Source organism: Ochotona curzoniae, unplaced genomic scaffold, assembly GCF_017591425.1.
Source record: "Ochotona curzoniae isolate NIBS_2020 unplaced genomic scaffold, NIBS_Ocur_1.0 scaffold_2587, whole genome shotgun sequence".
Lineage (NCBI taxonomy): Eukaryota > Metazoa > Chordata > Mammalia > Lagomorpha > Ochotonidae > Ochotona > Ochotona curzoniae.
This window is the reverse complement of record NW_024467096.1, coordinates 8,522,942-8,548,753: the sequence shown is the minus strand read 5'-3', so window position 1 is coordinate 8,548,753 and position 25,812 is coordinate 8,522,942. Positions and strand designations below refer to the sequence as shown.

The following is a 25,812-nucleotide window of genomic DNA, read 5'->3' as shown; positions in this document are numbered from 1 at the left end:
GAACAATGAAAAGTTTTCAAAATAACCATATTAAATAAGATTGAACTCATAAGCACCACAGTCCATTCCAGCTGGGGAACATTTCTATTGTAATCTGTGATTCCAAAATTTCCCTAGGATGATCCTGCAAAAACTTCCTTTATTCTTTTCTATATTTACCAAAATAATGTAAATATAAACTATGTCATTATTGAGCTGTATGTTTATTACCATACAGTGAGATACCAGAATGTTTTACCTTCCATCCAGTGTGATAATTTAATAATAATAAGGATATAATCCCTTACTCTGAAACATTGCTTGAATTCATCTATCCATTTTTACAAAAAATATGAAATCACATTTTACATCGTATATAGTAATTATTCCTTAGAAAATTTCCCAGGTAGCAGTTAGCAACTGAAGCAGAAAGATGGCTCTACTCCCATTCACCAAAGTTCAGAGTCATACTTGAACACTAACTCGAAGAGCTGTTCTGTGTCTACTCACCTTGTTAAGGCAGTTGTGTGATGGTCGGTTTCTAGCTTCTTGTAGGCCAGTGCTATGACTCGGAAGCCCTGTGTCGTGTAAATCTGAAGTTCACTGACAAAACTAGCCGGTACTGTACAGAAAATATCATAGGATTAGTAAGAAATGTTTATGTAGCTGGTACTGGCAGCTAAAAAAATCCATCCTTTGCACAAGAAAACATTCCTCCAAAAAAAAAAGTTCACTACCAAGACCATGAGAATTGTAAACCTCACTACATTGTTAGGGTTACTGTTTGGGATCTAGTGAACCAGTGTAGAAACAAAGAGAAATAAAGTGGGGCAGAGGGGTGGATGAAGCAGTATGGGGAACATATAGAATTATTTTGTTCTTCAGTTTACTAAGGAAATACGTATTGAAGCTCTACTATACAACAGGTTATGCAGAGATAAAACTGTGAGCCTTATTCTAAGGGTTTATGCTGAGCTGAGTAGCAGCCAATGTGCTATCAACACACTCAAATAAGATCCTTGCTGTGATGCATGCAATTGCAATATGTTATGCAAGTGCTTCATTCGCATGTAAGACCGGGAGAAAGTGGCTAGGAGAAGGAAATTCATTTTTCACCAAGTGAACATCATGTTTTCGGGCACCAAGGCATGAAACAGGAAACCTTGGCTACTTAGTTCAGCTTAAAGAAGTTCAGCACGTGAGGAGAGGGGGCATCAGGCACATTTGGGGTGTCTGACGGACCCAGATTATGAAAGCCTTACATAGGATCTCAAAGGAGTTGGCGATAACACTGGAAGCAACAAAAGCATCAAAACAATAATGTGACAACACAGTTGTAGTGGAAAAACCTACACGTCCATCGTACAGAAAGTGAATCACAGAGACTGGAGGTGACAATTCACCAACTGTCAAAGTGGTCGGCAGTGGTGACAGCCTGAGCTGATGCAGTGATGGGGCCATGATTAGCAAGTGACAAGATAAAGGTACTAAGGGAAAGGGAGGGCTCAGATGTGACTCCTGAACTGTGTGCATGGAGGCATGGTGGTACGATGCCAAGACGGGAAGCTGGAAATCCAGAAAGCAGGAAAAGAAGGTTTGATTCTGGTACTGTTTGCAATGCCAGTGAGTTACACCATTGGTGAGATCCAGCAGGCAGCTGGGTTCATAGGTCAGCTGCTGCACGGTCACATGTTTGGGATGCAGTCCTACGGTCTCAATAGTGTCTGTTTACCAACCTGTCTCAGGGTAGCAGAAGCTGGCTACCCTTTCTGGTGCTCCTTTCATGAATGCCAGCCGGTCACCTCCCACTTCTTGGACAATGACGGTCATCCTCTGCAGCGCTGATGAGAATGGGAATTGATGCAGGATGGCAATTCCTTCAACTGGGACCTGGTTGAGACATAGGGAGTGGAGAGAAGCAGACAAACACAGCCTCCAGTCATTGAGAATTCTCTCTCCCTCCCTAAATCCTTAGGCTGTTAGCTAAGGAAGAAACATCTACCAGTTTTTACCTCTGAAATTCAAAGACAGCTCCGTGAACTTTGAACACCAGGTGTCAGAAGGGAGCTTCCCTTTGGGTCTTGGCAGGGTGAGAGGAATGGGAAGCAAGACTTACCTGGCTGTCTGTTTTGCAAGGCTTAACCACCATGGCATGCGCTGGCACTCCCTTGATATGGAAATCATCTCCAGAAACTGCCATTTCCTATTTCACAAATGGGAAATTTCATGGTAGGTATTTATGTATTGTTTGACCACAGATACTATGCCCAAATCCTCCCACTGAAAAAAAAAAATCCTCAGATCAGCTCTGTGTTTTCTTCATGTCTCCTCCCTCAGCTGGATGGAGGTAAGCTAGACTTTTTTCCAACACAGAAACACAGAATGCATTGGAAATGCTGTGGAACTTGGAAGGCAGACACTTCTGAATTATTCATGCAATTTATCCTGCTTTCTCTGTTTGGATGTGTTACACAAGTATAAAGGCTCATTCTCAATTTCTGAAGAATCTAGCTTGAAAATGGTGAGCATTTGTAGCCAGATTTATTTCGTATAAAGCAAACACCTTACATCTTTCTTTCCCTGGAGTTCAGTACTGAAACCGTTATCCCCAGTGTGTCAAATTTGGAATGATTGTCCTCAAGGTGAATCTGGACAGAACAGGGACTGTGAGTGTGTGGTTAATGATCAGTAATTTCTGTAATAGCGATCCCAGAATAAAGTCAAAAAACCATTCATGCAAAGACAATCAACTACTTTTAAGCATCTTATTGAATGGCTGAAATTAAAAAAAAATCTAACAAAAGAAATTTTACTCTCTAAGATTCCAAACGGGATACGGGATTGGCCAGATACACCAGCTTACTGTGGGATCATGCTACAGTAGAGTAGGAGGACCTGATGATGGGGTGAAATAGCACAGTAGTTGGGGACCTGTATTCTCTTATTTCCACCCTGTAGCCCCAACAGACCAACGCTACTTAGTTTTTAGAGGATGTTTCTGAATAAGATGTTCGAGATTCCAGCATTTTGTCTTGTCTTGTGTCATGTGAACACTGCTGGGCTAATTCAATCCTTTTATCTTACGGTCAAAAGAGCCAAGGACCTGACACAAGACTGAGCTGTCAGAGCAGAGCAGAAACTAGACCCAGAGGAGCCAGATTCCTAAACCACAGCACTTCTCTTACACTGAGTTCAGAGTCTCCACAAAAGCTCTGTAATGACTTTCCTTTACATTGTTTCCGTCTTAGAAATGAAACCACTGCTAAATTAACTCGGGCACAGTGAGTCTGTGCGCTATCCTAAGCAATCTAGACAGTGGTGTTTCTTAATCCTCACTTTCTAAAAAAATGTGTTCTTTCCATTTATTTATTTTTGTTGACAAATAAAAATTGCATGTTTTTGTGGTGTCCAATGGAACATTTAGATACAGGAAAACACTGCATAAAGAATCAGTCAAGCTAATGCATCCAGACGCAGGTTTCATTTTTAAATGTCTCATCTTATTGACTCCCCATAATAATCCTGTAATGCAAGTTGCTCTCGTTAGTTGCATTAAACCAGTGGGGAAACCAGGCTGCAACTAGTTTTCACTTTACTGTGTGATAGTGTTGGAGACTTGCATTTTGCAAATGCTAAACAGCCATAAGAGAACCTGGGTTTCTCTGGCATTGAGGATGTTTCTGATATTCTCTGCAGAGTTGAAGCTTACCCAGGCAGTGGCTTCAAACATCTTGAGGTCCAGGGGGTCTCCCTGGATGGTCCCATCAAGGAGGATCAGAGAGTGGCAGCTGGCCATGGCGGCACACAGCGGGCCCCATGGCAAAGCCCTGCCTGAGACAAAGCTGTGGACTTCCTGGAAGCTAAAGGAAGAAGAGGGAAAGTTTTAGTCCTTACCTGTTCATGCCAAAATGGAGCTGCTTGAAGCTACATTGTTTTGACCAATCATGTTAACACTTTTTTGTCACCTCACATACTCACTGTCCAAATCCCCTAATCAAGAACCTTTGTTCAGCATCACATTTGGAGTAAGGTGCAGGAATGAACTCTGATGTTCTTTCCAGGTCTCTTCTTCCTGTTTTCCTCATCCCTTCTCTGACTAGTTTAATTCCAGAGACAAGACAAGAACTTAAGAATCCCCCTCTGTTCCATGCTCTTCCAGTTGCACTCCAACTAGCAGACGAATTCTTCTGCAGTTCTTGAGACAGAATAGACCAACTCAATGCTAGATATTTGACTATGTGAGTATTTTGCTCTATCAGTCAGTTGTGTCTGAAGAAAGTGTCTCCCAATACATTTGATGTTTGCCTGACAGCACACAGCCAATAAATGCGTGAGTGAGTTGATTCCTAGAAAACTTCAATACCATAATGTTGAATATATGAAATTAAAAACATTTTCAAAAACACATTGAATTCCTTTCTTCTACCCTGACATCCAGTGCATATATCGCAACCACTGCCCTCATCATTTCCTACTGAAATCAAATGGAATATCATGGAGTAAACCAGTTAAGGTGCCAGTCGGAGCACACAAATCCCAGGTTGGAGTGCTCACACTCAGTGAGGAAGTGGAATGCCCTACTTCCAGTTCTGGTTTCCTGTCAATGTGTGCTCTGGGAGGCAGCATGTAATGCCTTGGGTACATGTATCATGTATCCCTTCACCCACAGGGGAGACCCAGCTTGGAGTCCAAGCTTCTGGCTTTGGCTTGATCGAGCCCTGGTTATTGCAGCCATTTGGGGAACCAGGCATTGGATGAGAGCTACGGGAAAGTTTCTCTCTTTCTCTCTCTTTCTCTCTCTCTCTCTCTCTCTTTCTCAGCCTCCCCACCTCCAACCATTCACATACTAAAATGAATACACAAAGATAACAAAAAATGTTGCAAACAGTTTTCCTTCACTAGTCAAGAGTGAGACCAAGTTCACTGTCAGACCCACTGGAGGGATGGCCTCTTCAGTCAGTGGACAGGTCCTTCCAGTGCACAGCAGAGCAGTAAGTGCACAAAGCAGTCCATCCTGCTTGAAGCAAAATCTTCCCCATGGAGGCATGGAGGCACTCCGGATCTACGTGCCCCCTCGTCTGCATGCTAACTTCTTCCAGACTGTTGGATCAACTCTTCCCTTGTCCTCTAGCTGTTCCACTAATATGCAGCTGTTTTAGACTTCTCATCTGCCCAGTTACTGTGTGTGTGTGTGTGTGTGTGTGTGTGTGTGTGTGTGAAAGTTTGCATTTGTCGGATTGCTTTTAATGTGGTTTTCAGGATCAGAATATGATTTCTCATCACACAGATATGCATTTCTTTAAATGCAATCTTAAGTGGATGTAGCATTTGGTCTTGGAAGGCATCCACATCACAGAGTGAACTCACACTGCAGACACATTTTTGCCCTATTTTAAATTCAAGCTTCCTGTTGTGACACTAAGCGTTGTAAACCCAGTGGTCTTACTACTGACCTTGTGGGAGATTATTATGCATTGAACTACAGGTCCTCTTAGTGGTTTGCAACATGCCCCATGGTGTTTGAGTGAACATCTAAAAGGAAGAACTCACCAGCTCACAGTAGGGCCCGGTGCGGTGGTGCAGTGGCACAGTGGTTAAGGTCCTCGCCTTGCACGCCCGGGATCCCATATGGGCGCCGGTTCTAATCCCAGTAGCCCTGCATCCCTTCAAGCTCCCTGCCTGTGGCCCGGGAAAGCAGTCGAGAACGGCCCAGAGCTTTGGGACCCTGCACCCGCGTGGGAGACCCGGAAGAGGCTCCTGGCTTCAGATCGGCATAGCATCAGCCGTTGTGCTCACTTGGGCAGTGAATCATCAGAAGGAAGATCTTCCTCTCTGTCTCTCTTCGCTGTATATCTGCCTTTCCAATAAAAATAAAATAAATCTTTAAAAAAAAAGATGACATGTACATGCTGTCATGGATATGTAATCCTAAATTCATAATTCCGAGTCCCAAAGGATTGGGTCAGACACCAGTTTGGCAAAATACATGGAGTGCTCTGTCATCCCTGCCCTTGTAGGTTTATTAAGCCATTTACGGTGGATCAAACCTGAGAAGCCTGAAGCAGTTAGGGAAGGGCCCGAGGATCTGTCAGGACCTTTTTTGGAAAAAGATAGGAATAATCAGAGACAAGCTCACCTTTAATAAGATATTTAATAGTCAGTTAGTGAGATGCTATGCTTTTATTTACAAGTAAATCTGTTTTCTCTCATATTAGTTATTAAATTTGTCAATTTTTTCAAGTTGCTTTGAGTCACTTGATGTCAACTTTGATCTTTTTGTCACAAGAAAAAGGGGGAGTAGGTAGCAGGGAAAAAAGGGAGGCGGTGCTAATTAATCAATGTAATCCAAATAGTGTATCAATCATTTTTGTAGAAACGTTAAAAAGCCATTTTTAGAAACAGCAAGTTTACAAATTTCTTAAGCAGAATGGTCCAAATGCAGAACATGCTTAGTTCATTTTAAATGAATAAATTTGACTGTTCACCACCTGTGTGTCCCTGACACAGTGGGGTGGCATTGAGGATGCACGTGCAAACAAGAAAAAAAATTGTTCTTAAGATGCTTATGTATTTTAATATAGAGATGCAGCTTTTTTTAAAGAAACTTACAGAAAACCCAATGTGCTTAATAGTGTATGCAGGGAGAGTAGGTGCTAGCTAAATCCACGCTCCAGAAAAATCAAAAAGAAATTAGAAAAGCCTTTGTCTGTACACTAAGGTGGTGAGAAGCATCAAGATTATTTCTTAACCCCAGAACTCGATTTGCGTATAGCTAGTATTCTAGTAGACAATGTCTTAACCATATATGATTTAAAGATAATTTGTGAATAAATTTTATGTCATCTGCATAATACAAAAGAACCTTAAGGAACCTGTTTACCTAAAATTCTCTGTGATTTAGATTGTCAGGGTGAAAGATAAGTATTTTCATTTTCAAACTAAACATAAGTGTCAAAGGTGTCTCATGCTGGGTTCCTAGCATGCTGGAGGTGGCGATGGGGAGAAAAGCCAGGGAGAGCAGCAAACTCATACGTGACCACAAGAGGGCAGGCCAATCTTCACTTTCTTAGGTTGGTATTGCCAAAATAGTGTCTTTTCTGGCTACCAAAACAAAACAAAACAAAAACAAAAACAAAAAAAAACAAGGGGAGGGAGTTGTGGCAGTGAAAGTGAACTTCTCAGAACCAGAATACGAAGGATGAAGAAATCCACCAGCTGTGGCTCCAGCTTCCGGAGACTGAGGATCCAAAGCCACCGAGAGGTTTCTGTTGGGCAGGAAAGACTCTCCCCGGAGGGTAATGTTCCGGCGATGTCCTAATTACTTGGACTGGGCCACCTTCGGGCTTCTGACAAATAAAAATTGGCCTCTGGGAGAAAACTGCACACCCCAGGAAGGATTTGAATGCTATCATAAAACTTCTTGGTCTTCTGGGTTGGTGAGTGGCCTGGGACTAGAGAGCCCAGGGAGAAGACTTGCCTTAGGTTAAGATACAATGTGAGTCAGTGCTCACCAGAATCCAAGCCCACGTCCTCCATTCAGTGTTTTCAACTGATAAAGGAGGGATTCTGGACAAAGGTACAACACAGCGCATTTAGCCTAAGCTACTCACCCATTCCTATCACAGGGCACGACTCCCCAGAGATCCAAGCCATCCCTTGTTAAGGTACCTGTCTGAACAGGAAGAAAAAAAAAAGCAGCTGAGTGACGCTGAAGACCCAGCTGGCCTGTAGTGAAGGCCATGCTACCAGAACATGTACGTCCCCACACACAGTCAAGGTCAGCACCTCAAGGACAGGCTAGTCAGGGAGAACGTGGAGTCCTGGGCACGAGTCAGAAGACTTCAAGTGGTCTTTCAAGCTGGCCCTTAAGCCCTTTGAACTTAAAAGCACCCCAGTTACACATGTCAAAGGATTACTTTTGAGGTTCTATGGGCAGAATGAATGGATGGGAAGATCTGTGGTAAGCTTGTGATGGGTAAAACGGGTGAACCCCAGTTTTCAGAGAAGTTCAAAAGAGGTCATCAGAAATAAGTAATAGGGTAGAATTTTTACCTAAATGTTAAAGTGCATGGAAGACTCTAAAGAAATGATTTGCTATTTTTAAAACTTACGTATTCCATTGTTTCAAAGAGAGGAGAGAGGTGAGAGAAAGAAAAAGAAAGAAAGAGAGCTTTTTTTCACTTGCGGGTTCACTCCCCAAAGGCCTGCCAACAGCTAGGAGTGGGCAGGGCTGAAGCCAGGAGCCAGGACTCAGACCAGGTCTCCCACTTGGGTGCCAAGAGTACAGTCACCTGAGCCAGTACCTCTTGTCTCCCAGGGACTGCATGTAGCAGAGAGGCTCTTAACGGTCAGGACAAATGCTCCCTCCCTCGTTTACTATTTGACGTTTCCTTGGTTAAAGATGTTTACTGGAATTTCTCTCAAGACGTTGTGATGATTAAGAAAGAGTTCAGACTAGGTTCAAACAGCAGCTGTGTGACCCCAGGCAAATTACCTAATCCCTCAGAACATCAGAGCAGGGTTCAGTAACATGGTTGTAATCACATAGAAGATTTTGTGAAGATTAAGAAAATTAATACAGATAGCACACTCACTCTCCAAAATAATGTAAAAGCTAAGCATAATGATAACATAATTATTGGTTATTTTTAGTTTAAATGCATGTGACATTTATCTTTCTCTCACGTCTATATCTTTTCCCAACTCCAAGGATATTATCTATAAATAGAATGTATTTCCTAATGATTATAAAATATTGAAATAATGTCAAGAGCCTTGTTTATCACCTGTTATTGGTAGACTTTTTAACTTTTTATTTTAGAGTAGTTTTAAAGTGAAATAAGTGCCATTGTATTCTTAGAATTATATCTACAAACTACACTAAATCTATTGTTTTTATGACTAGCATATGAACATGAGAAATTTTGAGGATTGGGCTATAGTAACTATTATATATGTACTGTGATGCTGAGAATCTGATATATTAATAAACTCCTTAAAACTACATTTAACTTTTTTATAAAAGAATAGTTTTAAATTTACAAGTCAAAAATGCAAAAGTAGGGGGCCCAGAGGCGTGGCCTAGCGGCTAAAGTCCTCTCCTTGAACGCACCAGGATCCCATATGGGCGCCAGTTCTAATCCCGGCAGCCCCACTTCCCATCCAGCTCCCTGCTTGTGGCCTGGGAAAGCAGTCAAGGACGGCCCAAAGCCTTGGGACCCTGCACCCGTGTGGGAGACCCGGAGGAAGTTCCGGAAGAGGCTCCTGGCTTCGGATCGGCATAACATCGGCCGTTGCGCTCACTTGGGGAGTGAATCGTCGGACGGAAGATCTTCCTCTGTCTCTCCTCCTCTCTGTATATCTGACTTTCCAGTAAATAAATAAATCTTTTTAAAAAATGCAAAAGTAGTACATTATGATAAACTAGGCATTACAGAGTCCCAATCCCATTGGTTCTCTGCTACCAAAACCTTCCATGTATTCTTTACCAAGCATAGACTTTGGGAAAATGCAGAGGTTTTCTCAAGATGAATGATGATTATGGCTGTAGAACACTGAGAATGTACTTAATGCCAATAAGTACATTAAGTACATTCTCACTGTACTATGAAATGGCTGAAATTGTAAATTTTGCATTGAATTTGCAACAATAAAAATATTAAAGGAAAAACATGGCAACAACAAATAACCTTTACTGTCTCTTCTCGGCTCAGAGTGTGTAGAAATTCTTACGCAGATGTGCAAGACCCACAGACACCATCTCCCATCACTAATGCCCTTCTCCTGTCAAAACCACACACTCTGCTTTGCCGTGGCCACCTATCAGCAGTCCCTTGCAGTTCTGTTGCATCTCCGCACAGCCCCACCTTCATCCCAGCACATGTGTCTGCAGGCTACAGCAATACTCTCAAGAGAGGTAGAACGCGGTTCATAATGGCAAATACTCAACCGTAATTTTAAACAATTGAACTACCGATGGGAAAATGAAATAATGGCTCATGTGGGCATTTGTGTAATCAAATCTCATAGCAAGACACAGTTTAATAAACTCTCCTTTTTTACTCACTCATTAGTGCAATAGCTATTTATTGAGCACTGTCTATAGGACAGGCAGTATTTTTAGCATCAAGGATACAGTGGTGACCAGAGTGAAGGGTTTAAAATTTGTCCTTCAAATGAGGATTCTGACTGTGGCGTGACAGGATGCTTTTCATAAAATATCAAAGTTGGGAAGACCCTCCAAGAGTCACCTATTCCATACCTATTACCTCTTCTAAACTGCAAAATCTGGGAGCTCAAACAACTATCTGTCCCAGAACACACCAAGCAGAAGTTGGTATAGAGATTTTCTGCATTTCCTGCCTCCTGTGAGGGCTAAAGCACCTATTCGAGCTGCCCAGGACAACAGAAGCACACATACCTTGTCAAAGCAGACAAGGTTTAACTGTCCACATACATTGATCCTCTGCGGGCTAATGCAGAAGATGCCTCTCTTCCTCAGCCTCCTCTGGGCATAGATGATGCCTGTGGTCAGAGCAGCAGGGAGAGCTGGGGGAACTGCGATTGTGATAACATCGAGGGCTTTCTTCACCACCTCTTCAGGAGGTTCCTAGGAGACAGTCAGAAGCAGCAGTTAGGTGACTCCGTGCAGTGGGTTTGTGCCTTCCACTTTTTTCCTGTTTGCTTCCTTAGGCTGGATTCTGAGACATGGTTTCAGTGGTCAAAGGGTATGAAGATGTATTAATTCAACATATTTGTCTACTAGCTTCCCAACACCTCACCAGCTCTGGCTTGCTGAACTTACTCGAAACCCCTCACTTAATAGCTGCCAAATAAGCTTAACAGAAACAAAAGCTTTCTGAAATTGAAAATCTAAAAATCTTGTTTTAAAAAAGTGTGAGGGAGAGCCCATGTTGCGGTGCAGCAGGTTAAGGTAATATCTGTGATACTGGCATCCTGTATCAGAACACCAGTTTGAGATGCAGCTACTCCAGGTTCGGCTCCTTGGTGATGCATATAGAAAAGCAACAGAAGATGGTCCAAGTGCTTGTGCCTCTGCACCCATGTGGGAGACCCAGATGGAGTTCCTGGCTCCTGGTCTCCAACTGGCACAGTCCCAGACTTTGTGGCCATCTGGGGAGTGAATCAGCAGGTGGAAGGTTTCTCTTTCTCTCCCTCCTTTCCCTCCTCCTCTTCCACTTTGCATTTCAAATCAATAAATTTTTCAAAAAAATTAAAAGTGCAAGAGGAAAGTATGCAAGAGTAAAAACGTGACATTCAACACACCATCTTACCTCACTAGTCCATGAGAGCTAAACTGTTACATCACTCAATGATCACTTGTATGTTGGGGAAATGGGAGTCTATAAGCAGGCTTTAGTATTTGACTTTGTTAGTAAACCATGTCCTGGAGTAGAGTCAACATGGACAGCATAAAGCATGTAGAGATGATTGTCCAAAAATATGCATGTGTGTGCATGATAGCAAAGGCAGCTTACCCCACTGAGCACAAAAACACAGAGCGTGTAGATCATGCCAATGGTGGCCGTCCCTATGAGGCACAGGAGGAACCTAATGGCATCCCTGTACAGCTTAAAATTCATTGGCTTTGGGTAGAGAATTGATCTCACGAGATCCCCCTTGGCAGTGTTGAATCCTGAAAAGCAAGCACACACATACACACCCTTCAGCCTTTCTCTGCTGCTGCCTTGTTCAAGGTCTTTAAGCAGTGTTTGCCCTCGAAGGCAGCTGAAAGATCCTTAGGAGAAGGCACAGTGGTTGAAATGGAACTTGCTTCTCTCTCTTGAAGCCAGCTAGCCTCCCTAGGCTTCCAAGCCACTGCTTCCCATTTCAATGCAATCCAGAAATAGGAAAGAACGAAACAGGTGACAAGACATAACTTTTCCAAATATAGCTTTAGCTTAAGGAACTGATTCGTAATGTGCACAAGCATGCATGCACACAGCTCAATTCAATTAAACTTAGGTGACCCATTGAACAATGACAAATCTGCCCTTCTGACACTGATCTGTATTATCAGTTTCTGATCATCCCTATGTAGAAAGAATTTGGGATTTGGACTTAGAAGACCTGAATCTCATGCCCAGCTCTGTCACTGGTTAGGTCATTTTTTTTCCCTAAAATTCACCTGAAACATGTGGCCTCAGCTTACTAATATGCAAAGCAGGGACACACAGTATTTTGCCCTGCCAGATGTAATATTGGAAATCAAGGATAAAGCGCAAAGCACACAAAAAGTATATGCCCTGGCTCAACTGACAATTAGAATATATTCATTTACATGTAGTTGCCTTGTTATCTAAAGACTGCTCCTTATATAAACATTTCTTAATAAATACAAGCTACTGGATACCTTAGCTGAGATTATTTGATTAATGGTGACAAGAGCAAGAAAGAGGCACTAACCGGTTTGTAGCACCACTGCTCTCACATTCCCGGAACAGGTGGCCTTGACCTGGATGACCTCTGTCCCACAGAAGAGGACATGCCGCTTGTAGTCTGCTTCACTCTGTGTTTTCCAGGGTGCAGAGCTATCCATCTTGGGCAATGGAGTTTTGGTGACTGGAATACTTTCTCCTACAGAAAATAAGACTCTCATTTCCAGAGGTGAGATGCCTCATTCGTTCAAATCCAGCCAGCACTCACTCACCATGCAACTGACATTTGTGGCAAACTTGCCATCAGACAGACATGACCCTGGGTGCTGAGAGTATAAGGAGAAGACACCTCTTGCTGTTAAGAGGCCTCTAGTTGACAGTGGGAGAAAGACATACACACGGAGAAGAATATAATCTGTAATGTCCGTGTCTAGTGCTATGCTCCAAACATGAGAGTTAAAATAGACAAGAAAAACAGCTGTGCAGTCTCACATGGAGGGAGGTGTTGGAATCAGAGGCCGTGGGAGCGCTGTAAGAGAGTCTGAAATGTAACGTTCACCAGCACTTCAACGTTTTCCTATAGGACAGGGGACTATTGAGCTGTTTCACCCTCAGAGAACTAGCCCAGGTGCGTAGGAGAGCACTCTATCCTCAGTGTGGGAAACAGTGGGGTCTGGTGGAGTCGAAGGCTACATGTGCAGTTGGGAAGTGATCACCAAAGTCCCACAGGAGGGATGGTGGTCTCCATCATGGCAGCTCGCAATCAGAATTGACAAAAAGGGCTGGGTTCAAGAAATAAGGAAATAAGAAGCCACAAAGCTTGAGGAAACATTTCTATTGACCGATCACAGGGACAGAGGAATTAAAATTTATTTCCTTGTTCCTGATTTAAGAGGTGAGGCAGAGGGTGGCATTATTACTCATCAGCAGAGGGATTCTAGAGGAGGAGGAATTGTCCTTCCGGCCACTGTGACTTGGAGCCGCCTTAGAGAATGATGGTGTTGAGATGCCTTGTAGTCAGTTACCTGTTACCTCTTTATATGAGCCCAGGACTTGGAGAGCACTTTATCTTAAAAGTTAGCACAAGAGAATTTTCAGAAAACATGAACAGGATAGTCAAATGCAACAGAAAGATCAGTAGGGGGGGAAATTAAAGAATCCACTGAATCTGGCACGTGGGATGACCTTGGGTTGAAGTGTGAATGCCACATAAGCAACAAAGTTGTGAAAGCCAACTGTGGCCTATTCAGGGATTGCACCTGGAAAGCCTTCTGCTGTCTTGCAGAATGGGGCAGAAGAAAGTAAGTTACGGTACCAAAGCATAGGACTTCCTACATATGGAAAATAGGCGTCGGCAGTACTGATGTCCTAGCATTCTGGGATTTGTATGAATCCATGAGTTTCTAAGCAAAAGATACTTGACCCACAAAGAAAGGAAATGGGTGCTTTTGTCTCCGTTTCATGCCTTCCTGGTCTGCTGAGAGAAATGGATTTGTCCGGATCCAGACAAGCAACTGGAAACATCACTGTGCTTTCTGAGATGCCCAGGTCTTCTCTGAGGAACACTATGATTCTTCATCTGACAGAAAGGCTGGCACAACACCTCCCACAGAGCTCTGCACATGCACTTGAGCACGTCACTCCTCTTTGAGCTTCAGTTTGCACATCTAGAGGGCTGAGGTGGCCTCTCAGGACCCTCCTGGCTCCAGCACACGGTGTAGCATTTTTTATTCATTTTCTTTAATTTTGCATTTAACTGACACATAAAAAAACTGCATATTTCTGGGGTGCCATGTAATGTTTCTATACATGTATACACTGGTTGACCTCCAGTCAGGGAAAGGATTTTTGAATGTGTTCATCACAAAGATGCCTTAGGAGTCACCACAAACTCAAATGCCTGAGGAGATGGAGATGTGTAGCTGCACCCTCTCTAAAAATGAAATAGTTAGTCCAAAAAAATCTCACTCTGCCAGCTGTGTCACCATGAACTTTCCACACGTTTAAGCTAAGTAGAAAGAGCTTGGACTTGATCCAAACAATTTCAGAATGCCATCGATGGTTTTCAGACACTCCAAAATGTATTTGAAGACATATTGTATGTCAAAAAAAATTATGCTCAAAAGACACAGACAATTCTGAAAGAGCTGATCAACTCTACAACCTTTTAGGATACAAGGAGAGGTCGTCACAATTCTTTCTAAATGCTAACCACTCAGTCACGACGGTATGACACTCAATACTTAGATTGTGACTTTTGCTTCCACTCTCATATTCATCCAAGTAGGACTAAGGGATATTGGAAATAGAGGTCCCAGAGGAGTAGGGCAAGAGCACCACAGCACTGGGACCGTCCAGGGCTATGGAGACAGATGCTCACCTGTCAGCATCCCTTCATCCACCACACAACTGCCGTCAATCAGCAGGGCATCACATGGCATCTGCACTTTGTTCCCTGTCAAAATCAGTACATCTCCAGGCACCAGGAAGCGTGATTCCAACTCCTGGACTCCATCTGAAAACAAGCCACAGAGATGAGGAGATGTTTTCCCAAAAGATCTGCTCCAGCTTTTCTCAATGTTGGAAATCAATTAAAAGGTAGCCAGGAGACTTTTAAAAAAATATTTTAGAAGAAGAATATTTTTCAACACTTAGTCAAAATATGGAAGCAAAAAAAAAGTACACAATACACAATGTAAATGGCAACCTTTGTGTGGGAAATAAAGATTAATGACAAATTCAGAAAATATTCTAAAGTTTATAGATAAAACATTAATATTCCTAATATATTAAAAAAAACTCCTTGAAAAAGAGATGTATTTCAATTAACTGTATAGAAAATTTACTAAATAAGAACAGATCCTGCACACAGAGCAAAAATACTTAGACACTTGAAAAGGTGCTAGTTCCTTCCTGATTTCCTCCTTGCCTGCCTGGGCTTTCTTCCTTCCTTACACAATGTCAGGGATCATGGCTCTGTGCGAGACAGGCAGCCATGGAGCGGCTCCTGAGACGGGGGCAGCCTGATTGAATGTGGAGTCAGTAGGATGGAAGGGTGTTTACATGGCTCAGTACAGAGTGGCAGAGCCTGGCAGATAGCACCATGTTATGGGATGCTGGGATCTCCTCAGGGTGAAAAAGGTGAGAGTGGGATAAGAATCAGAGAGAGTGCCAGCAGTGATGGAAGATAGATTACATTCAAGCAGATATGATACAATGATGAGATACATTGAAGTTAATTAGATACAGATATCTCATTAAATACAGGAAGTTACAAATATAAAAAATTATTTTTTTACAAAAAAAAACCCTATGGTATTGGTTTAGAATTAGAATGTGTGTGTGTGTATGTCTATGTGTGTTACATGTAACAAAGATAATGCAATTTTAATTGTGTATAACAATGTCTGTGTGTGTTTATAGAAACTGAACTTATAATAGGTAAGATATGGAATCAACCCAGAAATCCATCAACTGATGATTGGATAAAGAAAATGTACTACATAGATACTGTGGAATATTAGTCAGCCATAAAAAATGATCCACTGTCTATTGCAACTAAATGGGATGCAACTAGAAACCAGTATGCCTAGTGCAATAAGCCAGCCCCCAAAAGACAAATACATTTTTCATGATCTGTGATAACTAATACGGAGTACAAAGAAATGTAATCTATATGAGGAGATTGATATATGGGATTTTGATTTTGATTTGCAATCTTTGCTTGCACTCCTGAGGAATAATAGGTTAGGTTTTTTTTCCTGCTTGCTATATGTTAATATCTTTAACTAATGAAGTGTTAAGCCTGTGCTTGCCAAGTGAAATGAACACATACTACTCTAAACATTAAGGGGAAAAAGGAAGTAAGGACGAACGAGGGTGTGGGGAATGTGGGTGGGAAGGCAGGTCAGTGGAAAGTATCACTAAGCTTCTATATCTGTATTATGAAATACAGGAAGTTAGTTCACTTTATAATCATTTCAGAAAAAATTAAAAACAAAACACACAAAAAAGTGTACATAAACACACACACATAATGTTTACTACTCCATTTGCTTGTGCATATCTTCTGTCACATGTAAGAGCTTAATATCAGCAAAAACCCAGTAACAATAAGCATATCCATTTGTCCAACTTGTGCTTTACAAATTCCATTAACTCAAAAAAGAACAAAATTTCCTAAGAGGAATGTCGTATTGCAAGGCTAGACCTGGAGAAGTATAATGGAAGCAAGACTATTTTCTTGTGCCAACACGTAGGGAAGCACTGGGAACAGATGAAAAATATATCAAAACCAACTTAAAGAGCTCTCTGTGCCTCAGTCTGCAGCAGGTTGATAATGCTAACAAAGAACTACAGCCGTTGAATACAATACAGAATGCAGGAGCCCATCACATCATAAGTGAGGAGAAAAACAGGCTTTCCTTCAGCAAAATGGCAATTATTGAATGTAGAAAGACAAAATTAGAAAATCATTATTTGGAAAGTATCAAAGTAGTAATTAATTTAGCCGAGAGACATCAATGAATACTCAAATTAAGAAGTAAAAATTCTGTGGTCTGTTTATAAAGTTTCAGAGTATCTCTTAACGAAATAACTATTAATTACCAAGAGCAAGAGAGTACACTGACAATTTTGGAGGAACGATTTAATTAAGTAATTCAAGTCAACATTGACACTAACAGAACAAATTTAAATTATGTGTCACCTTAGAGGAAGTAGAGAGAATGCAACATTACACCTGTGATAGGATATCCAACAACGCATAACCTGAATTTATAAGAAACATCAGATAAATTCAAAGTGAGAGACATTTAGCAAACATTAGGCAAATCAAAATTGGGGGATACAGAGCTGAGCTGATCTGAAGCCAGGAGCTTCTTCCATGTCTCCCACATCGGTGAAGGTTCCCAGGGCTTTGAACGATCCTCTACTGCTTTCTCAGGCCAGAAGTAGGGAGCTGGATGGGAAGTGGAGCATCTGGGATTAGAACCAGCACCCAGGTGGGATCCCAGCACAGGAGTGTTGAACTTCAGCCACTAGGCTACCATGCCAGGCTCCACCTATTAGGTTTTTTTGATAGAACCATGCAGACAACTATTTTGAGCGACTTTAAAGTGTAATATTTTAGAATTAATTATATAAGAGTGAAATTAACATTTTTCATTTAATTGTTTTTCATAATCCTTGTTTATGTTACTGCTGCCTTTTAGCCGTATTATTGTTACTAAACTCTTTATTTAATAGACCATTAAGTCTTTGATTATCATGTAAATTAAAAATGTGCTATCTCAGAGCTGGCGCTGTGACACAGTGGGTTAAGACACTGGTGTCCCATGTGGGCGCTGGGTTGATTCCGACTGCTCCACTTTCAATACAGCTCCCTGGAAAAGCAGCAGAAGGTGGCCCAAGTGTTCAGTTCCCTGCACTCATGTGGGAGACCCAGATGAAGCTCCTGGATCCTACTTCAATATGGCTCAGCCTTGACTGTTTCAACTCTCTGGGGGAGTGAAGCAGTGAGTGGAAGAGATCTCTGTGTGTCTCTTTCTCTCTCTCTTCACCTTTAGCCTCTGCCTCCCCCCACCACCCTGTTACTCTGCCTTTGAACTAAATAAATAAGTCTTTTTAAAAGTGGATTGCCCCTAAAATAAAAAATGAAAGAGAAAAAAAAGACAAAAGAGAGAGGAAGGAAGGAAGGAAGGACAGTAAGTATTAGTCTACTCAGAATAGTATCTCTGAACTACATTGAATCTTTCCTCTGTGTTAATATCTTACTAGGCTGAGAATGGAAAAACATCTGTGTGATGAATTTTCCAAGAGTAATATTTAGTATCACACTGGGATATCACAAAAAGGGACAAGCAAGAATTCCAAAGCACAATGGTTCTTGAGTGCTTGCTCACCACTCAGAGCTCTTGGATATAATGAAGAAAAGCAAGTGATTGCATTCATGTCTTGACAGTAAGAATTTTTGGTTATATAAAAAGGAGTGATCTGAGTACAAGCATTAAAGTCAGGTAAAATTCCAAACATTTATAAAGTTGAGCTAGCATCATTGTAAGTATGAGCATAATTTATTTTATCCTTAAAAATTATTTCCCAAATATATTGTTAGATGAAGCCTGGAAATCATCACTAACACCATTACAATAAAGTAATCTACAGAAAGACTGAAAAAATAGATGCACCCAGGATTGGAGCAAAGATTTTTCAAATGAATCTAATAAAGCTCTCAATGATGATCAGGGTCATGGTAAACTTGGGGTACTATTTTAAAGAGGCTCTCAATGATCAAACAGGACAATTTGAACAAAAACAGGAATAAAAACTAAGATAGATGAAAATGCATCAACCATGTCTAACGTTAGCACTTTAACAATGTCTCAGATGTTAAATGATCCAACCCTTAATATGAAAGCTATTTAAACAAAAGAAACAATCAAATATTTGTCTTACTTTCTTAAACTGAGTCTCGGGGTAATGAAAGAGTTGAATAAAGATGTTTCTCCTTATAGAAATAATCTACCTTGAATATATAATGGTGTGAGAGAAGTAAAAATGAATTATTTTCTTTTTTTAAAGATTTATTTTTTTATTGCAGTCAGATATACAGAGAGGAGGAGAGACAGAGAGGAAGGGCTTCCATCTGTTAATTCACTCCCTAAGCTGCTGCAACAGCCGGAGCTATGCTGATCTGAAGCTAAGAGCCTGGAACCTCTTCTGCATCTCCCACGCAAGTACAGGATCCCAAGGATTTGGGGCCATCCTTGACTGCTTTCCCAGGCCACAAGCAGGGAGCTGGATTGGAAGCAGGGCTACCAGGATTAGAACTGGCACCCATATGGCATCCTAGTGCATTCTAGACGAGGACTTTAGCCATTAGGCCACCGTGCCAGGCCCAAGGCTAGTGCACTTTGAGGCAGGTGTGATTTTTTTTCTTGCTTCTTCTCTTTACCCTGTCTGGAAATATGTTTAGATTTTCCTTCATTAGCATCTTTAATATAACATTCACAGATGTGAATGGCACGTGAGACTATGTCTAAAATGCCAACTATTGACATGTGGAGCAAGGAGGAGCCTGTGCAGTGAATGATGGAGCCTTTCACCTCTACTCTGATGGTGCTATGCTCACTGTAAGGGAAATTATTCATCTTTGTGCTAAGGAGCACTCTACCTGCAACTTCTTTTTCTAATTTAACACATGCTGATTGATGGGATTCTCTGCTGTAGGGCCCAACGACTTCTCAGGATGGCGATGACAATCTGGGGGACACAGTCATTCCAGTACCAACTAGAATTTCCACCTCATGAGACGGGTAGAGATTGACAAGCCTAGGACATGTAAGGCCTTATGCTCTTAATCAGTAAGAAGTAGCTACAGAAGATGTGATGAAGCTACATTCTTCATCAACCCTTAACATAGGGGGCCAAAAATCTCTGATGAGGGAACCAAATCAGACAGACAAATAGTAGCTTAGAGTTATGAACTGGAAACCATAACTCCAACCCCCACATGACCCCTTCTTCAGAATGTACTTCCCCCACTCGGAACTTGAGCAATGGTATCATGGTACCATGAGCCTCCTCTTTCTGGGCTCGCAGGAGGCCAGGCAACAGGGAGGGATGCTCTCTTTCTTTTTCCCACAAGCACAAGATGAAAGCTGAAAGATCTCTGTCCTGTCTTGCTCCTTCCTGTCCACTCTAACCCTGAATGTGTCACAGGTGTATCTGGGATTTACTCACCTTTTAAACAACTGGAAAGATATATCATAGCCATATGTTATGAATAAATTAATGCCCCAAAGATCAAATTATAGCTTCAGTATAAATCAAATCAAAATCCTGTCATTTTATTTAAAAAAATAACAAGTTATTTGTAAAATTGATGGACATAATATTCTATATCAAAACTTATTATGAGGCTATTTTTGTGGCAGTGGTAAATATATCAATAGAATAGGACGCAGAGCCCCAAAATACATCCACTTGTATATGTACAACTGATTCTTTACAAAGATGCAAATGCAACCACTAGATTAATCTTTTAACAAACATTAAGGCATTTAGATACCTACTTGAAAAAAATAAACTTCAGTCCCAAACAAAAAAAAATTGATTAATCGAAACAGAGAAATCAAAATAAAATATAAAACTCAATAAATACCTAAAACTACAAAGCCTTAGGAAACAATATGAAAAATTGGTAACCTTGAGCAAGCAAAATTTTCTTGGTTATAAAATCAAGAATGTGATTTGCAAAAGAAAACAAATTATAGACTAGATTTAAATGTAGAGTGTGTTTTTAGAGAAATGCTGTGAAGAGGATGAAAACGTAAGTCATGGACTAAGAGAGGCTATTTGCAAAGCATGTTTCATACAGGACACAACAAAACAATCATATGAAAAGTCTTGAATAGACATTTTATAGCATAAGAGGTATAACAATAGATAATAAACACTTGAGAAGATGTTCGAGGCCATCAGTCACTAGGTAGATACAAATGAAAATGACAATGAGATCATACTATATTTGAAGGTGTCTAAAACTAAGAAAGATTAACCATATCAAGTGTTGGTGAGAGTGTGGAGCGACTAGAACTCTCATCCCGCTGCTGATGGCAATGTAAAATGGTACAGTCACCTTGGAAAAAGTTTGACAGCTTCTTGAAATGATAAACATATGCCTACCACATGACCCAACCATTCTACAGCCAGTTATTTCCTGTAAGAAATGAAATTGTGTGTCCATGCAAAGACCTGTGACCACAATGGCATAGCAATATTATCTGCAACAGCCCAAACTGGAAAAAATTCCAAATACTCATCAGTGTGTGAATAGATGGATAAATTGGTGTTACCATGCAACGGGATACTCTCAGGCATAAAAAGGAAAGAATTATCAGCACTTGTAATAAAATGGATAGAGTGAAAGAAATTTATAAACTCTGCTGCTCAAAAATGAAAACAAAATAAGTAATAAGTACAAAATGCATACTGCACAGCAGCACTTGTGTAAAATTTCCAAAAATGAAAGCTGATCTAACATAACAGAAGACAAGTAAGTGAATATCTGAGTCTGGTGGGAGAGGAGGAAGGGCTGAGAGGTACTATAGACAAGCACAGGATACCCATAGGTGTGGTCAATCAAATTATCTTGACTGTGGGGATGGCTTCATTGCTATTTATTTTGTATCAAACAATACATCATAAATAAGATCCATTTATCATATGCCAATTCCATTTCAATAAAATTATTTTTAAAGGTCAAAAATATACTAAATGCTACACTTTCATAAGAAAATGCAAAAAAAAAAAAGGTACATATAACGAATGGAGTAGTAGCAACAATCAGAAACACAAATTTCAGTGCTTTTCTGATTCCATATACAAACCACATAGATCTGTAACAATGGATCTTACCTTTTCTTCCCAAAACAGAGACTGTAATGCTATTGTGTGACTCAACTAGACGATGGAGTTTTACAGATTGCTGAAAAAGAAGAAAAAAGAGGAAAGCCTTATCTGCTTGAGTAGAGATGTCAGATGTTTTACTCTGTAAGGTGCCCACTTTATTTAAAGATAACTCAGTTTCCAGCTGAATACACTCTTTATAAACAAAACAGTGAGCACGCTACCCTTCAACAGAAAAAGCTTCCAATTTGCTGTGCTCCTCTCCGGGCCAAAAAAAAAAAAAAAGGTGTTCTTCAGCAGAAACATGTTCCCACACATGCTTTTCTAGTCAAAAGGAGTATTTAAAACACACACACACAAATTTGTGTTCAGTTAAGTAGGTGCGTGTCATTGAGAATACATCATTCAAAATGTGTGTTTGTACCTACATAGTTTAAAGGACCAAGTGTCCTTGCAGCTTTGAGTTGTCCCATTTTATAGTCTCCAGTCAATTAACACTTAAGGAGTTTGGTAATTCCTGCTGCTTCCTCATGGTATTTATTGTTCTAGTACAAGAAACATATGGAGTAATGAACACACAAAAAAATAAAATTGTATCTATTTCTACACGTATTAAAAAAAAAATAGATCTTCCAACTGATTTGGGGCGTGAAAAGTACCCATCATTCAGTGTGTTCAGTTTTCTCCTGATTTTCAAATAAGACACTCTACATTTCCTGACTTAATATTATTTGCAAATAATATTTATGTATTCTAAAAATGATTAGCAGATATAAAGTCAAAGACGGGGAGTTTGCTATCAACTTTTCCATTTACTCATTTGTGCATTCACTCAGCATTTATTGAGCAGCCTGTTCGTGCTCCGGAAACTCTGCTAAGAAATCGGATAGAACGGTAAAGAGAAGATAGAGCCTTCTACCATTAAGGGACATACACTGTCTTGAGAAAATGCATCTCAATGCAATATTCTACATGAATGCATGATCACAATCAGCAACGAGATGAGACTAAAAGCTCCAGGACTCTGTGGAGCAACAGGAACAAAGAAAGTTTTCCCTGAAGAGGTAATATTGAATCTAACACCTGAGTAGGAGTCATTTTAGTCAAAGGAGTGAAGGTAAATTACGAAGATGCAAAGAAAGGGCAATTCCAGGTGACATGTCTCCATGTGCTCATGTAGCCACAGAAAGGACTATGTTTCAGGAAACAAGGACTGCTATGGTTAGAAGGCAAGAAGTACAGAGGAGGCTTGGGTGAATTCAGGAAGGAGAGCTAAGCAAGACCAAATGTAAGCCACAAGTGCAGTCAGAGCAGTTCAAGCTACAAGAACCACCAGCAAGTTACAGGTGCAAGAGGAGCAGGGTACTCTGACTGCACTCTGAGAATCCCTCAAGGTCTGAAGGGATTTTCTCACAGGGGCTGAGAACTCAAAACTATTTCCATAAATAAGATATTTGTATCCCATCCAAAACTGTAACGTTCCAGATACCAGAAAACTGAAAAAACTTCTCAGAATCTTAAGGTAATGGTGAGGTTCAGAAGTTAACGGTGACAGGAGCCAACAGTAATACTTTGCAGGAACTTGGTCAGTGAGAGCATGTGAATAATCATGATTTGGGTTTATATTTCAAAATGGTGGTTCAGGGAGGCTAGTTTTGTAGTTGAGCAGATTAAGCCACCATTTGCAACAATCAGCACATCGGTTGTTCTTCAAGCCCAGTTACTATGTTTCTCAGCCTTTTGGCTAAGATCAAGTGTACTATGTTTCCAATCCAGCATCCCTACTAATGCACCTGGCAGAGCAGCAGAAGATAGTCTGAATGCTTGGACCCCAGTAAGCCATGTAGGAGACCAGGATGGTGTTCCTGGTTCCTGGAGTAAGCCTGACACAACCTCATCTGTCTCAACCATTTACAGAATGAACAAACAGAGGCTCTCTCAGTCTCTCTGTTTCTCTCTCTCTCTCTTCCTGTCATTTTGCCTGTCAAAAAAATAAATCTTAAAATAAATGTAGTTCACCCAATTGCACGGAGACTGGATTAGAGGCAGGCAAGAACAAATGTAGTGAGACAAACTGGCAGGCAATTGACAGGCAGGGGATGGTAACTTGGACAATGTTGGTAGAGCAAGAAAAGTAACTAACACTAGAACCATCAACAGAACCGGTCATATGACTGGCAAAAAAGGAAAAACGATTTTAAGAATGGGATGGCAGGCAGATTCCAGGCTTTTGCAAATGAACAGTCAGTGGTATCATCAAACCAAAGAAGCCTAATGAGCAGATCTGGGGAGGAATTCTTGAGTTCAGTATTGACTGCATTGAGTTTAAGGTAACATTTTAGTTATGAGAATGGGGATATTAAACCATCTATTTGAGCTTTGTTTTTAAGGTGGAAGAGGTTCCAAAATATCCCATGCTGATGAAAGGAGTCTCAGGCAGAATGAGAAAGAACTCACAGACTGCATGAGCTTCCCAGTAGGAGGAGAGAGGAGAGCATCTTAAGCCGGCAGAGGGCCCTTCCTCCACCACAGTGAGGAGTGAGTACAAGAGGAATGTGTGGAGGTGCATGTCTGGGTCTGTGAGCGTGGGGAGTTGGGCAAATTGTCCAGTGCCTCCCATCTTCTCTGTGAAGTAAGTGGTCAGATAATCAGTTGAATCCTACAGAAAGTGGAGTATAAAAAAAATAGGCATCCCAAAAAGTTAAAGAGATGACTTGGAAAATTAATTTCAAAGAATGAAAGAGTAACTTGAGTAACTTGCTCAGAGACATAGAAAGTTTACCTGTATGAGATGGGTAATTCATAGTTTTAGAGAGAAGTCAATCATGTCTTCTCTGGGATTATTTTCCAGTAGTGCCTAGACCCTCTGGTGCCTAGCAAAGTCAGGAGCTGAATCAGGACCTTGACAAATGAGTGTCAGTCAAACGTGAAGTGCAGGGGAACGCATGTTGAAAAGGTGCCTCTGCCTTCTAACCTTCTAGCCTTCACCATCTTCAAGGTCCTCAGTATTCTATATATTTTTAAATTTACAGTTACTTCTTGAGCCTTTGCATTTAGGGGAAGAGGTGGCTAATCATCCCTGAGTAAAATAAAGACAGGGGAAAAAAACTTGAGGTCAGAGCTTAAAACGAAGAGGAAGAGATGGGACCAGCTTGCTGAGTATTAGTGACTGTGCTAAACATTTGCAAACTTGATCTCAACCAATATGAAGTGGGCAAAACTATTTATTGGCTTTCCTTTTTAGTAAAGTTTCAGTGAAGTAATTATTGCTGTCTCTCTTTCTTAAACTACAAAATTAATGGGAAAACTCACCTCTCTGAGATCATATACTGTCAAAGCTATGGAAATGATGGACATGATTATGATGGCAAAAGCATATTCCTTATAATCTTCACTAAACCATAGACAGACACTGAAGAGTTGAAATATGTAAAATGGATTTAGAACCTGTTAACAGACAAAAAATAAGAAGACAAGGGAGATATTTAGACTTCACACTTGGTAATTCATTGACCTGTTTGTTTCCATAACATCTCTTTGAGATGAGTCATCCCATGCAGTCTTACTATTATTATTAAATTTATTCAGCAATTACATCTGTCAGATACAGCAATAACAACTTTACCTAAATTTGTTCATTTAATTTCCGTGTAACCTTGTTAACCAGAAGCTATTGATTTACTACATTGTAAAGATAAAGAAATGGAGCCTTCAGTCTTGAGAAACTTGTCCCATCATACAGCTGTGATCAGCACTGAGTGGAGATTCAAATCAAGTCAATCTGATCCTAGAGCACTTATAAACACAAGTGCTACTGCCTTTTAAAACTTGCGAAGCAGCATGTCTTGTGTCATCATGGTGACCATCTCCAAACTGTCTAAGAAATAGATACAAATATTTTCCATTTATAATCACTAGACTGGAGAAAGCTGAAATTCTAGTTCAAGCATATGAAGTTGAACGATTGTCTTGGCTATCATTCTATTCTGTGGCATATTTCAGTCCCTTGAGGAGCTGTACAATA

General features: G+C 40.8%; 1 protein-coding gene across 1 annotated transcript in view; it reads right to left on the bottom strand.

The window, feature by feature from the left end:
• Positions 1-25,812, bottom strand: part of ATP13A4 (ATPase 13A4) — a 79,140-nt gene that overhangs the window by 8,291 nt on the left and 45,037 nt on the right. Inside the window, exons 7-17 of the mRNA XM_041002740.1 lie at positions 25,101-25,235; positions 21,798-21,867; positions 14,758-14,892; positions 12,406-12,576; positions 11,478-11,635; positions 10,400-10,588; positions 7,590-7,651; positions 3,689-3,839; positions 2,096-2,182; positions 1,716-1,869; positions 490-601 (exon numbers count right to left, since the gene is read on the bottom strand). Coding sequence (XP_040858674.1) covers positions 490-601; positions 1,716-1,869; positions 2,096-2,182; positions 3,689-3,839; positions 7,590-7,651; positions 10,400-10,588; positions 11,478-11,635; positions 12,406-12,576; positions 14,758-14,892; positions 21,798-21,867; positions 25,101-25,235 — 1,424 coding nt within the window. The remainder of the gene's footprint in view (positions 1-489; positions 602-1,715; positions 1,870-2,095; positions 2,183-3,688; positions 3,840-7,589; positions 7,652-10,399; positions 10,589-11,477; positions 11,636-12,405; positions 12,577-14,757; positions 14,893-21,797; positions 21,868-25,100; positions 25,236-25,812) is intronic.